Source organism: Sylvia atricapilla, chromosome 11 (assembly GCF_009819655.1).
Source record: "Sylvia atricapilla isolate bSylAtr1 chromosome 11, bSylAtr1.pri, whole genome shotgun sequence".
In the NCBI taxonomy this organism is placed as follows: domain Eukaryota; kingdom Metazoa; phylum Chordata; class Aves; order Passeriformes; family Sylviidae; genus Sylvia; species Sylvia atricapilla.
The window spans coordinates 3,232,376-3,249,460 of NC_089150.1; the positions used below are offsets into that span (position 1 = coordinate 3,232,376).

Below are 17,085 nucleotides of genomic sequence, written 5' to 3' on the forward strand. Positions count from 1 at the left end.
TGTTTAGCTTAGTTCAAGGATATAATGAGGCCCAGCTTTCTTGGGTCTTGACTTACCAGGTAGAGGGAAAGCCAGTCTTAATTTATGATAAAATATTTACGTTTATGGAAACTGAAGCGTTTACTTCCCCCCCTAAGGAGTGCTGGACAACGCCATGTGTGATTTTTGGGGTGTCCTTTGCAAGGCCAGGAGATGAACTCAATAATCCTCGTGGATCCTTTCCACCTCAGGGTGTCCTGTGATCCTTACACAGCTTAAATAATCCCAGAGACCCGAGGCCAGGCAGAGCTGGGCACTGGGTCAGCACAACGAGGGGCAAAGCTCTGGTTTAGTGATGCTCCAGGGGATTCTCCTGCAGGAATATGGTCCAGGAGGTTCCTTTCTCTTGGGAAAGATCCATGTCTGTTTTCTGAAGAGCTGTTATTAATGTTATTTCACATTGGACACAGGAGCTTAGCAGGATCTCGATGCCGAGTCCATCACAGCCTTCATTTCAAAAGAAACAGCGCCTTAAGGCCCTATTTTTAAGCCATTGGCTCCTTTTCGGTTATCAAAGTCAGGCACAAGAACAAAATTAGCCACAGGATCTGTTCAATTATCTCGCTGCAGATTATTCCTCTCAGCCCTAATTCTGTCATCCTCCCTCGTGCCGAGCGTTTCCTCCTGCGACTGCTGCCCTGACTCTGCTGGCTTTAGGAGTTGGGAGGTCAGGGTTTCGGGGTGTCACTCTGCTGTCTGTTGGTGTCTGCTGATGCCCTGCTGACTGTCGCTTCCCTGGCAGATGTGGAGAGCTCCAGGACGAAGATGAGGAGCGCGGTGTCGGTGCGCGAGGGCCAGGGCGTCGTGCTGCTCTGCGGGACCCCACCCCGGGCTGGAGGTAAGGGGGGACCTCGGGGCTGGAAAACATCCCTGGCAATGCTGAACAACTGAATTGGGGCTGAATATGAGTTCTGGAGTAAATGCTGGGAGAGAGAAACCAAGAACGAGGGAGGAGGGAGGTATTTAAGAGGATTTACTTTTATCTTGAAATGCCTTTCCAGTTCCTGGTAATTTCTGTGCACTTAATGTGTCTGATTTTTATGGGGTTTCCTTAATTAATGGAGTATCTTCTGGAGTTACATTCTGCCCAATTTCACAATTGCTGAGGCTCCATGAATCCGGTTTTCCCTGTGAGCAGAGAATTGCAGGGAGGAGATGGTTGTCATTAACAGTGCTGGTGTTCTTGCAATCAAGACAATCTGTGGTGGGCTGGGCTGATGCTGTGTAATTTAAACCACTGCTGCACTGAGGGGGTGGGAAAAGTGGATATATGGATTCTTGGTGGACCAAAAGTTGCAATAACATTTCATCCCTGATTCTTCATCTGCAGTCTTTGTCTAATTGCTATTGAGCCTCAAGTAATATCTGAGAGGAACTGGTTTTATTGTTTTTAATTGATACGGAGTGTCGCTTTTGAAGGACTGGCATGTTAAACATTAGATTTGATTGCAAAGACAAGGTAATAGAAGCTAGACATTATATTCAATAATATAGGTGTTGTGGCCTCATAAATTTGGCAGAGTCCAAGCAGACACAGCCATAAAGTGGCAATTTTACAACTGTCTGAGCTTGCAGAATTTTTTCCCCTCTAAACTGATACATACCCTTAAATCATCTTTATAGCCTTACAACAGCTTTGTCTTCCAGCAGCTGAGAAAATGGGTCATTCTCCCAGCTATCTGTAAGAATTAGAATGATTACATTTTCCTTCTAGATGCAGTCCAAAATCTGAACTGCCCCAGCTGTTGTCACAGCTGTGTCCTGTGTGTGGGTTTGCACCCAGAGGTGATGGCCAAGCTGAGACGACGCTGCCTGACTCTGGCAAGGTTTAAGTTTGGGGTGTGGAACAGGAGGTGATGCCAGACGTGCTCATGGTGCTGAGAACAGTGGCTGGGAGAGGTGAGAACTCCTCTTGCAGTCGGCAGATGGGAGATGATTGACACCCCCACACTAATTGTGGTATTCCTGCAAAAAAAAACAGAGCTGAGCGCTCCCAGAGTTACCAAATGGGGCAGAGAACTGCTACCAGAGCTATTTCAAACCCCTGAATCTGTCTGAGAGCTGGAGGATTAACTGTTAAAGTTTTCAGGAGATGTAGAGCAGGGTGGAAAAGAATCCTCCCTGAAATAAAGCTGTAGCAAGGTGACACACAGTGCCCCTGACATGGGGGGATGCAGGGCAGGAAGTCTGGGATAAAACATCCAGCCAGGAAGCAGAAATGGTTTGTTAGGAACGGCAGGGATGGTTTAGGACCAGCTGACCTGGCCTGAGGGATGTTCAGCCCTTTCCACACCAGTGAGCTGACTATTGTTTTTTTCTTACTTTGAGTCTGTATTTATTGCGCTGAGCTATCAAATAATTCCAGACAACACTAATTCTAAAAACCTTCTCCACTAGCTTGTTTCCTCTCCCCCTGTAGCCCCCAAAATACTCTGCTCTTGTTTTCTGGCATGTTGTGCAGTTTCTGAGAGCTTGCTAAACTTAATTGCACTTATTTCTTGCATTCTCTGTAAAGAGTTTGCAAGAAGAGACTTGATTAAATAGTGATTATTCCTCCATGTACAGCATCCCAGTTACAATAGAAACCACTGTTCATCCCCAAAGAAATGCCAGTTCATAGTATGGAAAAAGAAAATTGCTTCCCTTCTACAATTTATCATGGTTTTTTTTCCTTGCTTATCTTAGGCACAGATATTTACATAAGTCGTATGAATGTCGCTTTTCAGCAGGGAGGAAATTATTCCTGCGGTTAGCAGTGGTTTTGTCCTTTTGAGAGTGCAGTTCCAGCTCCACTGGGGTGTGGACATCCAGCATTAAACCAACAATGAAACTCCATTTACCAGTCACAAACCACTCCAATACTTTCTTTAGAGTAACCACATTTCGCCTTCCTGGAAATTTAAATCAAATTCCCATTTTTAGCAGTCTTGTTTGGGATTTACTGAGCGGAAGATTTGGTAAATGACTGGTTTGAGTGTGAAGACTTTCCCTCCCCAAATATTTTTCTGATTCAGACTGGTTTTATGTTAAATACTCTGAGTTGTATCATAATTAAGCAGTGATGTTTGGATAATTAAGATGCTCATCTGTCATCATTCTGCATGGCCGTACTTCTTGGTCTTTGAATTCTATTGCAGGGAACCTGCTAAAATACCCTTTTTTTTTGCTACGAAAAATCACCCACTTACTCAAAATAACATCAAAAATGGATTTATGTAGCTCTCCTGCTACTTTTCCAGTTGTTACAACCTTTAAATTGCACTGAAATCTCTACAGCTCTTTTGACTTTTTTTACTGTGTTACTGTTTTTGTCTTCAATGGTTTTAAAGGGCTGTCAATCCAACAAACATCTCGATATCCAAAACTTAGTGTTGGATGCAGTTAATGTGCAGCTGGTTAAAAAACATTCATGTGATGCTAATTTTTGCCCATTCTGCCAAGAATGGGAAAAGCTAGGCATATGGAGATCTAAAAATGATTTTTCTCTGCTATTGATTTTGTTCCAGAATTGGTATCTAACGAGTGACAAAGCCTTCAGTAAAGCAAATCTGAGTTCCTGCAGGGTTTTACCTCCTGTTACTACTGCACTGTATTGTGATTATTGTGGGGCTTTTCTTCAGCTGGTATTTCTGTTTCTGTATATTGTGATTTATATTCGTTTAGTACAGTCAGTTTTCCTCATGTGACGTTGATTTTGGATTTTTGAGGTTTTTCTGCTCTTTGGGAGAGGAGGAGGCAATGATGGTTTTTGATGGTAGAAGTGAAGATTTGCTTGATGGTTTTTTTGAACATTCCAACAAGTTTTAGTTTGCCTGGAAAAACTAAAGTTAGTTTTGCTTTGGTGTACTTCCTGCTGCATTATTCCCATGGAGAATGTGACCGTAATCCAGGAGAACTTAAATAAATAAGAATTTTGTGGAGCTGAAGAGCTGTTGCTTGGAAATCTCCAGGAAATTCTGTTTTTTTTCCTAATTAGCCTTGTGTGCTCTGTGTTCCTATTTCATGCAATATGGCAGGGATGTTCCTACATGGATAAAGCAGCAAGGATTTGTCTTCCCTCTTCATATAACGCTCTGAAAAATGTAGATTCAATCCATAAATGAGGCGGGATGTGAAGGACAGGGACCAATTCAGCTCACGGCATATTGCGGCAGAGTTGTGACATGTTGGTAGGAAATAATATTAGATCATGGAAAAATAGATCCCAATTTATTGCTCAGTGTTTGCTGTGACAAATCCTTCACCGAATAATGTCATGTCTGTTCCAGACGAGTGTTTAGACTTGCAAATTTTTTGTTCGTGTGTCTTGTGTTGCCATTTGGAGACCTGCAAGTTCCAGCAGGGCTCTGCTTCGTGAATAACATGGCCTGGGAGGAGTCTCAGATGCCAGAAATATTTGGATGCTCTGATTGCTTCTCTTCTGCAACTCTTGAATAGCAACGGGCTGTTTTTCAGGGAACTATAAGTTGAATTAATTTTATTTATTTGGCTTTGGAAACGTTTTATACCTTCAAAGTAAAGTCAAGCAGGTGGAAGTTCAGAACATGATTTCTTTCCTACCGCAAATCAGTGTTTTGTGGGAAGGTTTGGGTTGGAAGAGTCCTTGGAAGATCTGATTCCACCTTCCATTGTCCCAGGGTTCTCCAAGCCTCAATGTCCAACCTGGCCTTGGGCACTTCCAGGGATCCAGGGGCAGCCCCAGCTGCTCTGGGAATTCCATCCCAGAATTTCCCCACCCTCCCAGGGAAGGATTTCATCCCAATATCCCATCTCAACTCCCCTTTTGCCATCCTGGTTTTGCACTTTTGCTTCCTGGATGGCACACGTCTGGGCATCAGCCATAAATCACAATTGCAGACAGCTTCTTGCACAAAAACGTATTTTGAGGAGAGTGGTACCTTGAATATTGTGAGAGCATTGGCCTTAAAAATGACTCCACGGTGTCCCTGTGCTGTTTCAATCTGCCAAGGAAGAATGGCATTTTTATTTAAAAACATATTTTTCAATAGTCCTGCCGGTGTCATCATCATCATCTGCACAAATTTCAGCTGACAGTTTGAAATCAAATGGTACCTGGGAGACACTTCTGTTTGTCCGTGTGAGGGGAAATAATACATGTTCACAGCTGGATCTTCCAATGATTTCTGTCTGCCAGAGCATTGTTCTCATCACCACGACCCAACCAACGCTGCAGAGACGCTCTGCTCTGCACTTTGTCAAATTTAGTCTTCCTGAAGCACTTTTTTTTGTTTGTTTTGATAAACCTGTGCTCCAGGCTGGAATTAATACATCTTGTTTATATATTTGTGCACCATTCTCACCAGTTGCTTTATAGCACGTGTTTTTAAGCTGACACAGAGGTGGATAAGTGGCCTAAGAAGCTTTTTTAGCAGTTTCTTACCCCAAAATCTTACAGAGCATTTTTACTCTGCATTCCATGGTAGGAAGAATGGGGAGGTGGAAAGAAAAAGGGAGGAGTAGATTAGGAAAAAAAACAAATTGCAAGAAAAAAAATCGGGTTGAACCTTTTCACTTACTCAGTCCCAGGAATCTCAGTTATGCCCTGGGGACAAGAGGAGAAAACTGGAGGCAATAACTGCATTTGGCTCTCCAGCAAGTTTATTTTTATCCCTAAATTGTGGCTGTGGGGTGTTTGTCCTCCAGCTCTTTATTATCTTCTCGACTGAAATATTTGGGTTTTCCTTTGGAAACAGGGTAATTGATTAGGAAGAGGCAGGAGGGAGGTGGCTGCAGTCCCAGCTGATCCCAGCACTCGGAACAAGAGTGCTGAAAGGAATTTTTTGCTTTTCACAAGGGTTTTAGCAAGTACCTTCTCCTAAAAGAGTGCAAGAGTACCAAATGAAAGTGTCACTAATTACTGCTCCCACATATAAATATTGGTGCTTTACTTTGAAAGTTGACTCCTGGGTATTTCCATTAGTTTCCCTTGGTTTATGCCCCTAATATTTAACATTCACAAGAAATCAGATTTATTTCAGTTCGGCAATAAACTAAACTATCGCCTTTTTTATCCTCCAAGTTATTATAGGCAGGAAGCAATTTAAAATACTTCCAGCTATTGAAAAAAGCACAACAGAGTTCTGGAAACGCTCTCAGCAATTAAATGTAAAGTTCTGGGGAGGTGATTAAGAGAACAATTTGTCACTTGAAATGGATATGGCTAATGGGGATGTATTTACATATTGCTTCCTCAAGCACTTTCTGACTTTTCTGCCTGTTTCCAGAGTGGGAGCAGTGTGCTGAGAGCCAGGGCTCTTGGAATGACACAGCCAGTCTGGAACAATTAGTGCAGAAAAGTGATAAAGAGAAACCAATCCGTCTCCTGCGCAGCTCCAGGGGAAGGGAAATGGGTTGGTTTTTATTTTTTTATTCAGCACTGGAACCCAAGTGCAGCAGAGCTGTTCTGTCAGGCTCTCATTAACATCTGGGCTTCCTTGGGAAGCACACAGGGATGTTTGAACCTGGCAGCTGAGGAGCAGCTTGGGATGGAAAAGCCGTGTTCAGGCTGAGAGCTGCTCCTGGCTAATGGTCCCTGTCCAGCAGGCAGGGCCACGTGCTGAGCCCTTCTCCAGGGAATGTGCCCTCCGGAATTGGGCTTTCCAGGAGTTGGTGTTAATAAAGAAATCAGCTTCCCGTCTGGAACATCTGTTTCCCAAGGATGAGCTGAGAAATGTTGGTGCTTTAATTACAGTGGTGAGTGTTGCGTGTGACGCTGCTTCTATTGACTCAGAAGAGCCCCAGGAATTATTAAGTGTAGGGCACAAGGGACTTTTAGTGGCTGTCTGACATCCCTGTGGCACCTGAGCACAGGTGACCTCTTGGCCAGTTCTGTGCCTCTGCTCTAGGCTGGGGGACGGCAGGAAAAAAAGTACAATTTAGTATTTTTGAAGTGTTTCATATTTTTTTACATCAAACTCCTTACAAAATAAAAAAAAAACACCAACCAAGTAGACTCTTACCCCATTTCATTTAAAAATGAAAATCAGGTTTTAGCCCAAAGTAAGAACTTTGCAACTTCAGCTGAAACATTTCAATACTCTCATTAAATGAGTAGATTGGAATTGCAGGATATTGTGTGTGGTGTCTCAGTGCTCTCATTGTTCTGGGCTGTTCCATACACAGAAGCTGCATGCCTGATTACCTGCACAGCAGGCTGAAAATTGATCTGGTATATTTTAGCTATAAAATAATTCACCTTCTATGCCAAAACAATTAATGTCATACATTAGGTTCAAATCAGAGTGCTGCCATTATACTCTGGAATAAAACGGATTCCTGGGGATACGTTCTTCACTTTTTGTAGCTGGACTGGCATTCCCATCACGCAGTTCACATTTTGCACAGACAAAAAATTCAGCCAGAAGAGCTGCTCAGCGTAGTTCAGGTGAAATTTCAGAGGTTGGGAAAACTCTGCAGCTGTCTGAGGCAGAGCCCACTGTCTCACGTCACTCCTGGAGGCCACAATTCAAACCCTGCCATAGAGGTTTTGTAATTATCATTATTTTTATACAGAGAACATGCACAAAAAGTAAACGACCAACCCGGTTTGTTCTCTGAAGTGTGACTGCAGCTAAAGACTTTTTCATTATCAGTGACAGAATTGTTTGAACAGCCCAGGATCCCCCTTGGAAATGCACTCTGAGCCTTGGTTTGGTTTGTTTTTCCCAGCTGGACGCACCTAGACCCGTTTTTAATCATTGGGCATTGAATTTGTGCAAGAATGGCCCCTAAACCCTTGAAATTGATCCACAACAATATTCTGAAGTGTTTTTTCATTGCCAAAACCCTGCCATTGCTGACGGTGGCACCTCCTGGCATTTGAGGCTCCAGTTTACACATATGTGGTGGGAGCACATAAACACCTTGTCCTACGCCTCCAGTGCAGAAGGCTTTTTATTTGGAAAGCAACCTTTAGCGTTTGCCAGGAGAAATGAGGGAGATGTCACTTGTTTGGTGGCACAGAGAGAGAATCACCAGGAGCAGCTGCTAGTGGGAGCCATGGGGTGCTCAAGAGGGTGAACTAAGGGCAGGAAAATCAGCCCAAGTGAGAAAAGGAAAAGTATTAAGGAGAAATTTGAAGTAATTGATGTAAAATAAAATGAATTATAGCCCTGGGAGCACTCAAATTCCAGAATCCCAATCCCACAGCAGTGTAATCCAGGGATTTGCCTGCAGGGAGGTGAGGACAGTTTGTACCCAAGCGCTTCCTCTGAGACCTTAATGCACTTTGACCTCATTAATTCATTTCCTGCTTGAATTAATTAGTTTGCACTGTCCCTGTGCAGACAGCCAGGGTACAGCAGTGCTGATAAATGGTTTTTTTTGTGGGTGGTTGTCCCACCAAAACCCAACCTGAGTGCTCGGGGTGAGCTCTGGGAGCTCCTCCTGAGTGAGTGATGCTCACCTTCAAACAGGAGACTCTGCTCCCTCTTCTGCCATTTCGTCACACTTCGAGCTGAAATTGGGCCCAATGATGAACTAATTGCTTTCTGCTTTAATTAGGGAGTCTGCTATTATCCTCTCAAAATCAGTGTTACTTTCCCATTATTTTTAACCTGAGGTAGATCATTCAAAAATAGCTGTTTGCTGCAGATTTTCATCTTTTTTAATTGCAGTTTCTGTCATTGCTAAATTCTCCCTGATTACTTTCTTGGAAACAGTTTTCCAGGAGCCATCCAGTGGGATAGGCAGAGAGCCACTTGGGGACACAAAATTCCAGGATATTTCAGCTTCTTCTTGTGTGTCTTCTACAGAATATTGTAAAAATCAGAACTGGAGAAGTGCACACATGAAATAATTGAGATTTGGGTATCAGTGATTGACATGGAACTTCTTCATGTTTTGGTGGTGGAGTTTTTTTGTTGTTTTTTTGTTTGGTTGGTTGGTTTTTAATTATTTTTTGAGTGTTTTTTTAACCTTGAAGTGTTGTTCAGTCAGCTCCATGCTCCCCAAAATCGAGAATTTTCATTTCATCCCAGTTTTATTTCTGGAAACACCCACTTGGCTAATTCAAATCCAGTCAGTTCGGAACATTTTAAATCTGTTTCAGAAGAACATTGTTCACATCATTCCCTCCTGGCTGTTTTAGAAGTCTCACTTAGGTGTGAATTATGGGCTGGCAGGTAAATCTTAAGCAGGTGTCAAGCAGTGATGTCCCAGAAGAAAAGGAGTAACAGCTGACCTTATTTATGCAAATAGTGGATAAAATGAACTTTATGAATTATCCTTCTCCTTTTGATCATAGGTCTGTGTGCCTTTTTTTCCCCCTAAACTTCTGCTTTTCCAACTTCCTGAGTTTAATTAATTACAGTTTGGGATTTCCACCGCTGCTGTTGTCACTTAAATTCTGTTTACAAGAAGTAAAATCACCCCAGTTCTGTAAATGATCTCCCAGTGAAGTCTTTCAGTCTCACTTAGAATAAATGTGTAATTTCTTTAAATTCTGTATTTCTAAAATTTTTAAAGCATGATTTAAAGCCATGTTTTCAAAAGGACGTGCATAAACTTAAGGCTTGACTTTGAGCATAGTTAAAAACCAACAAATGTGTGGGTTTTACCCCGTTATGTTCCTTTAGCAACAGTAATTTGGGGGATTTTTTAAGGTTCATAAATAGCAGGAAATGACCCTGGTAAACCTCAAAGGCCATGGTGATTTCATTGTTGAATTTCATCAAGAATTCAGGTTTAAAAATGGCAGGTGATTTTATAAGCATTTTTTTAATTGAGCACTTAGGTGCACAGAAAGGAACAGTGAGAACATGCTGAGTGTGTTGGAGACTGCACAGTAAATAATAATCAAATAATGCAAAATAAAGAGAAGGCGCCAACCAAGATGTAGTAAGCAAATAAAAATTGAGTAATAACTGTAATTTCCAATACCTTATCCATGTATGGTCACCAAATAAGGAAAAAAAAACGCCTTGGAAAGCAAAAGCTTAGAACTCAGAGGAAGCCCAGGAGAGACATATTACTTCCATTTATAACAGAAAATCAACTGAAAACTTGTAATTGACAGAAAGGGACTGAGTTTGTGTCCCTGGAGATGCCCTAAGATCAGCAACAGGCAAATGGTGTAAACATAATAAATCACACACAAGTTGTTTAATATGATTTTTTTTCTTTTTTTTACTTTGGAAAATAAGAATACTTTTTTTTTTTCAAAACAATAAATGTAAAATGAGATGGTGGGGCACAGAGATAGAAATACCCCAGCCTTTTTTAAGAGAGTCAATGAAAATATGTGTTGAATGGAGAATTAGGTTTCCAGAAGTGTTTTTCCATAGGTTGAAGGACCCAATTAAACTGGAATCCACTTTGCATGGCTGCCGTAATCCCAGTGACTGATTCCAGTGGGTTTATTCTTGGCTTAACCCAATATCACAGGAATTAATTGAAGCTGTTTCTTTTCCTGCTGCATCTCCAGATCTCTCCACTCCTTCACACTGCTCTGGACGTCTTTTTTATTTTTATTTTTATTTTTATTTTTATTTTTATTTTCTCCTTTTTTTTAAAGCATGGAATACTATTTTGAGCAGGGAGATGCAAGTGGTTCAACAAATACCAGGACCAGTCAAGCCTGGTGTCCCCCTCTGCTGCCTTGTGGGTGTCTGAGCTTGGTGTAGAGCTGAAAATGGGATTTTTTTGGTCCCTACCTTGGTGTCCCTCAGCCCTGTGATCAGTCTCCACCCAGCTCTTCTGTAACAAGAGTTTTCTATTTTCTGCCTTTCCCTTTTAGAAGGACCACCCATTCCTTGCTCCCTAAGACCACTTAGTCCCCTCCAAACTCCTCAGGTGTACTCTGGGTTTTTTTTGGAAATAATTTAATGCTTCCCACTTCACTCATTCCCCCATTAGTTCCTGACAAATCCTTGCTGCCTTCTTTTCCATAAATGAATTGCACCTCTGGAGTTCTGGAGGAGGGAATTGTGCTGAAAGCCAGCATTGCTCCTGAGGAGATGCTGCAGGTCCACAGGGGTGATAGTATCACAGGTCTTTTCCTCCTTATGATGCTGGTTTTGACCACGAATATTTCTAAATATGACCAAAGTTTAACTCCTGAGCCTGTTAATGGTTGGCACATGCTGCTGCTGCAAAATGGCTGTAATGGGAGATGGTTTAAATATTGATGGAAGAAAATGAAATGCAGTTTAATGATCAGCACTTCCATTTGATGCCTTTTTTTTTTTTTTTTTCTTTTGCATTAGGCAGCCCATAAATATCTTAATAATCTCATTTATTGAGTGGGGTGGGTTTTTTTTCCACCTGTTTTTACATTGTGTTGAATTGTCCTTTTGGCTTTGGCAGCCTGGGGAGGTGTGGAGGGTCCAGGATGTGTCACCTTTTCATTCCATGATGCACCCAAATTTGTGCACCTTCAAATTAAACCTGTGCAGGAAAGGCTGATCTCCATTTCGTGGGGGCAGTGCCAATGCTGCAGACACAGCAACACGAGGAGAGGTCAATCAAGCTGTAATCACTGCTAATTAGCACTTCCAGAAGCTGTAATCTTTGCATAAGTGGCACGTGGGTGAAAAAAATTATTCCTTGCCTGGAATGCCATTAAAAATTTATTTTCCTTTGATCCTGTAGGAAATGAATGAGACAAACACGTGGCCCTGCACAGGAAGGGGCTTTTGCCAATTAAAACTGGGCACACAAAGCTCAGAGTGATGCTCAGAAAACTGAACTAATTCAGTGGGTTTTTTTGCCAAATCTCTTCGTTTATCTTTTGATGGGTGGGGGTTTTTTGGTTGGTTTTTTTTTTTTCCTTTTAAATAATCATAAGGAATGGTTACAACTTTGCCACGTCATACAGAAATGTTTTTAATGGAGTTTTTATGGATTTTTGTATTAAAAAGCATAGTTTAGCTGTGTCACAAGCCCTACTGGGAATTTAGGCTTCTTCTGACATTCCTATCACGTGGATACTCCTGTCCTGTCTCTACCTGCTAAGCATCTGGCTGAGGAGTTAAGTAGCTACTGAATGAATAATCTTTCCATTTTAGCAAAGTTTGCTCTCATTTTTGCTGTCTGCTCCTATCTCCTTGCATATTTTAAAAAAAAAAAAAAAATAAACAAACCCCCTAACATCCTGAATTTCTTCTGCATTTTTTTTTTTTTTTTTTTTTTTTTTTTTTTTTTTTCCTTGCTGGAGCAGATGGGGGTAAAAAACAGAGGTCGGGGTTTGCTGGTTTCTGGGTACTAGTTGCTCGTACTTTTTATAGAACTAGTACATTTTAAAGTGTGTACTAGTACTTTTAAAAATGTGTTTTTCTCAGTCATTGGCTGTGTTTGTTACACAGTAAAGCACTGTAAATCATGCCAGTTATTCACAGTAAATACATTACTGTAAATAAGGTGACGCTGTTGTACACCACAGCAACACAGACTCTGACTTCAGAAGGCTGAAATGACTCATTTATTTTTGGGATGTGTCTCCTTTTTTATACTACTTTACACAGACCAATTCAATTGGTGAAACAAAGACAAACCTCTTCACTCCCATTGGTCAGAGCAGAGGGACGTCAAGAAGAAATCCCTCCTAGGGAAAGGAATGAAAACATAGGCAGAGTTGACAAAACTCTTCTCTTGTTTACAGAAAATTCCCAGGGAAAAGAATTTCAAAAAACCAAAATATCTCAGGCACTAACCTGGGCTACAATAAGGGTGTCAAATAAAGGGAAAAAAAAAAAAAAAAGGAAAAAAATCCAATCTAACATCTTTGCCTCTGTTGTTTTTTCTTTTTTCTCATCTAGATTTGTCCTTTGCCTGGATCTTCAACGAGTACCCGTCGTTCGTGCAGGAGGACAGCCGGCGCTTCGTGTCCCAGGAGACAGGACACCTGTACATAGCCAAGGTGGAGCCCTCGGACGTGGGCAACTACAGCTGTGTGGTGACCACCAGGGCCACCAAGAGCCCTGTGCTGGGCTCCCCCACGCCCCTGGTGCTGCGCACGGACGGTACGGCTGCCCCCCTGCTGCCCCAGCCACAGGCTTCATCATCCCAGGGTCTGTGGTGCCCAGGGGCAGCTCTGAGCTCACAGTCAGTGTCACTCAGCTCTGCACACAGCAGGGACACAAAACAAATCCTTCTCCTGCTGCACACCAAGGACAACTTTCAGCCCCAAAGCACAACCAAGGGTGGGCTGGAGGGAGGGACAAGAAGGATGGGACCTCACAGCCTGGAGCTGGAATGGGACAATTCAACCCCAAGGTGCAAATGGACCAAAACTGATCCAAGTGTGAGACCTGGTGACTGTTTGTCCATTTTGTGACCATTTTGGGTCCCCCTTGGGTGTAGCCCTGGCCAGGCTCTTGTCCTGCCCAAGGCCTTTGAATAAATCTCCTTTACTCTCCAGCTCTGTTCCAGCTCAGCCTTCCTGAGGTGTCACCACAGTCAGGGAATTGCCAGGAATCCAGGATAATTCCCACCATCCCTCAGAGCTTTTGGCTCTTGCGCGATGCTCAAAGGCTTCTGATGAGGACTTGAAATAAGGGGAATCTTCCCCGGGTGGCTGAGGGAATTTGACTTCATCATTCAGTAGATTTAGGGTTTGGTTTGGGGTTTTTTTTGTTTCGGTTTTTTGAGGTTTGTGGTTTTTTGGTTGGTGTGGGGTTTTGGGTTTTTTTTTTTGGTTTTTTTTGTTGTTGTTGTTGTTCTTGTTGTTGTTGTTGGTTTTGAGGGGGTTTTTTTGAGATGTAGGTGCCCTGGCATGGTTTTAGACCACATTATCTTAGTGAAGGTGTTCTTCAAATAACATAGAGCAGATGTCCTTTCCTTTTGAGGTCACTTGGAATGTGTGTAGAGGGAGATTCAGGGCTGTGTTTAGTGGGACTTGGCAGTGCTAGGGAATGGTTGGAGTCAAGGATCTTGGAGGTCTTTCCCAGCCCAGATGATTCTGTCATAAATTGTCATGTGCTGTCTGAACATTGGTTGCTTTCTGCAGAGACAAACTCTGGTACACCCTAACTCTCTCCCTGATCTCACTGTGCTTCCCTTTCTAAGTAGATTGTCATAGAAATAAACTTGATTTTGAATTGCAAAAGAGAGAGAAAGAAAACCCTTTAAAAATCACCTTAGAAAGTTGACCTTCTCCCTTGTCTCCCACAGGTGTGATGGGAGAATATGAGCCCAAAATAGAAGTTCAGTTCCCTGAGACACTCGCTGCAGCCAAAGGCTCCACTGTGAAGCTGGAGTGCTTTGCCCTAGGAAAGTAAGTTTTCATCTGCACTGAGAATTGAAGCACCTTAGGGTTCACCTGCACAACAGGTGTGGGGTTCTGGCCCTTGTTCTGGTGTTCTTGTTCTTCTTCTGCCTTGAAATCAGAGGGCTAAGACTCTTGGAGTGTATTTGGATTTTGTGTGGAATTAAGATGTTTATGTTGGCAGCACTTTTACACTTGATTTCATATTAACTCGAGTAGATTCAGTGTGATTTTGCATATGGCCTTTGAACTAAGTCTCTTTTCCCTGTGCAAGGAAAGGCTGCTGAAGTTTGTGAGAATGTTGTCTGAATTTCCCCCTTAAATGTACTTGATGCTTTCATAATATTGTTCTTTCTTTCTAGCCAAAATAAAGATTGAAATGCATTTCTCCTCTGAATGACACTTCACTCACAGCTAATCTCTCTTCTCTTTCACAGATGATCTGAGAATGCATTTGTGTTTCTGTGGATGTATTTAGTTACCAGTGTGGGGTTTGTTTGCAGGCAGCTTTGTCAGGTGTGCCCTTATCAGATTGATAACTTGATCACACACTATTGCTTTGGCTCCCTGGCGAGGGGAGGGAGTTTGCAAATCTGGGAATAAAAGGGACTGCTGGAGGATGGCAATTCCAAATTGCCTGGATTCTTCCTCCGTGGAAGCCAGTGGTAAATCTCACTCCTCCTCAAGGGAGGCCAGAGCTGATTTACAATAAATTTTTGCAATTATTGGGCATTCCTGACAAATTTGGTACCACGAATGCAGCGCAGGACTCAGCAGTGAATGCAAATCAGGTGCCAGAGTGTCTGACCATCTGTCATGTACAGTGTGGTTGCTGCTTTTAACACAGCCTGTAAGTCACTGCTGAATTTAGTTTGCTTTAAGTATCTCATTATGACAATCAAGGACTTCAAGCAAAACTGTTTAAAATCTCATTACTCTCTCTTTAGCCCTGTGCCTCAGATTAACTGGAGAAGAACTGACGGGCTGCCATTTCCAAGTAAAATAAAGCTGAGGAAATCCAATGGCATGATTGAAATACCTAATTTCCAGCAGGAGGATGCAGGGCTCTATGAATGTATTACTGAAAACTCCAGAGGCAAAAACATTGCAAGAGGACGTCTCACTTACTATGGTAGGAAACTTCTGCTCTGCCTCTCTCCCATCTTTCTTTGCTCATGAAACACAAACTGCTCTGGGGTACCCTGGAATTTTCACTCTCTGCAGTTCCATCAGGCATTTGGGCTTAAAAAGCCATGATATTTTTAAGTGCTCCCACAAAATGAGAACTTCTGCAGCAGTTTCTTGCTAAGATCTCTAAGAAATGGCTTAAAAGTTCACATGGATTGCTGAGAGTGAAGCAGAGTGTGCTTGGTTATTTCGGGGGTTTTTTTTTTCTGTGATGGAAAGGCTTTTTTTTTAAAAAACATTTCTTCTTGGTCCATTGGTGAAACCTTCAATTTTCAGTCAATTGGATTTATTTGGGGGATTCATTTAGGCCTCCCGTTGATGGGAAGTACAAATTTTATCTTGCTTTGTGAAAAGATTACTGGTGGATATTCTCAATCCTGTGCTTTCAAAACAGCCAATTTTATTTTAAAATGAGTAAATAAATGGGAGGATATAATCCAGTATAGGAAATGAAATAATATGAAATTTTATAGCTGGAAAAAAGGCAGTCTCTTGTGCTTTTAAGGCTATAGAGTGAAATGAGTATCAGCAAAGCACACTGGTGGTGGTGTAAAGCAAGAGTGATTTGCAACAAAGTGGTAATTGACGATTTTTGTTAAAGCCAGATCTCAGCAAATATAATTTTCTTTACTTCAATGGCAATTTAAACAGTGCTTCTGACTCTGCCTTGGAATGTTTCCCTCATGGAGGAATGTTTGAGCAGAGAGATGGGTTTTCAGTTGGATAAAGGCACAGAGCACAGCTCCTCTGCAGCGGGGAGCAAGTTCTTCACTTACTGCCTCTCCGTGGGGAACTGCTGGTTGGTAGAACACACAGATTTTGGTCCATGAAGATTTTAGTTTAAGGCACAGTAGATTTTATAAGGAGGAAGGAAAAGAGATTTCTGTCCTTGCCAGCTTCCAAGTTACTCTTTACACTGAATGAACTCCGCGTAGTTGGGAATGTTCAGGTTGCACAGGGGACTTGAGGCCATCCAAATTTTCCGTGCACTGATTGTAATTATGACTTTTTGAGAAATCCTGTGATTAACAGAGGGCAGAAATTCAAGCTGCTTCACCTGCCAGTGCCCTCTGCCATTCCAAACTTGGCACTTTGCATTTGGTTTTATTAAATGACCTTATTTGCTATTTCAGAGTTCCAGAGCTGTGGTTTGTACATCGTTTTGGCTCAATATTCCTGTGGCAGTGTTAAATCAGGGCAGTTGTGAGAAACATCAGTGCAAATTACATATAAAATAGAGTAGATGTGTTCATCAGTCCTTGTAATGCCAGCAGTGGCCATTCCTGGAGTACCTGCCCTGGTGCCTTGGGAAGGCTGAGCTGGAACAGAGACTGGACAGAGCTGGAGAATAAAGGAGAGATTTATTCAAAAGCCTCCAGGATCCACCTTGGGCAGGACAAGAGCCTGGCCAGGGCTACACCCAAGGGGGACCCAAAATGGACACAAAATGGACAAACAGTCACCAGGTCTCACACTTGGATCAGTTTTGGTCCATTTGCACCTTGGGGTTGAATTGTCCCATCCCAGCCCCAGGCTGTGAGGTCCCATCCTTCTTGTCCCTCCCTCCAGCCCACCCTTGGTTGTGCTTTGGGGCTGAAAGTTGTCCTTGGTGTGCAGCAGGAGAAGGATTTGTT

The 17,085-nt window shown here is 42.4% G+C and overlaps 1 protein-coding gene across 1 annotated transcript in view; it reads left to right on the forward strand.

Annotated features, from left to right (window-relative positions):
• Positions 1–784: 784 nt before the first annotated feature.
• Positions 785–17,085, forward strand: part of CNTN3 (contactin 3) — a 51,316-nt gene continuing 35,015 nt past the window's right edge. Inside the window, exons 1-4 of the mRNA XM_066327166.1 lie at positions 785–877; positions 12,816–13,019; positions 14,170–14,272; positions 15,211–15,395. Of these exons, the coding sequence (XP_066183263.1) occupies positions 805–877; positions 12,816–13,019; positions 14,170–14,272; positions 15,211–15,395 (565 nt within the window). The 5' untranslated portion in view covers positions 785–804. The remainder of the gene's footprint in view (positions 878–12,815; positions 13,020–14,169; positions 14,273–15,210; positions 15,396–17,085) is intronic.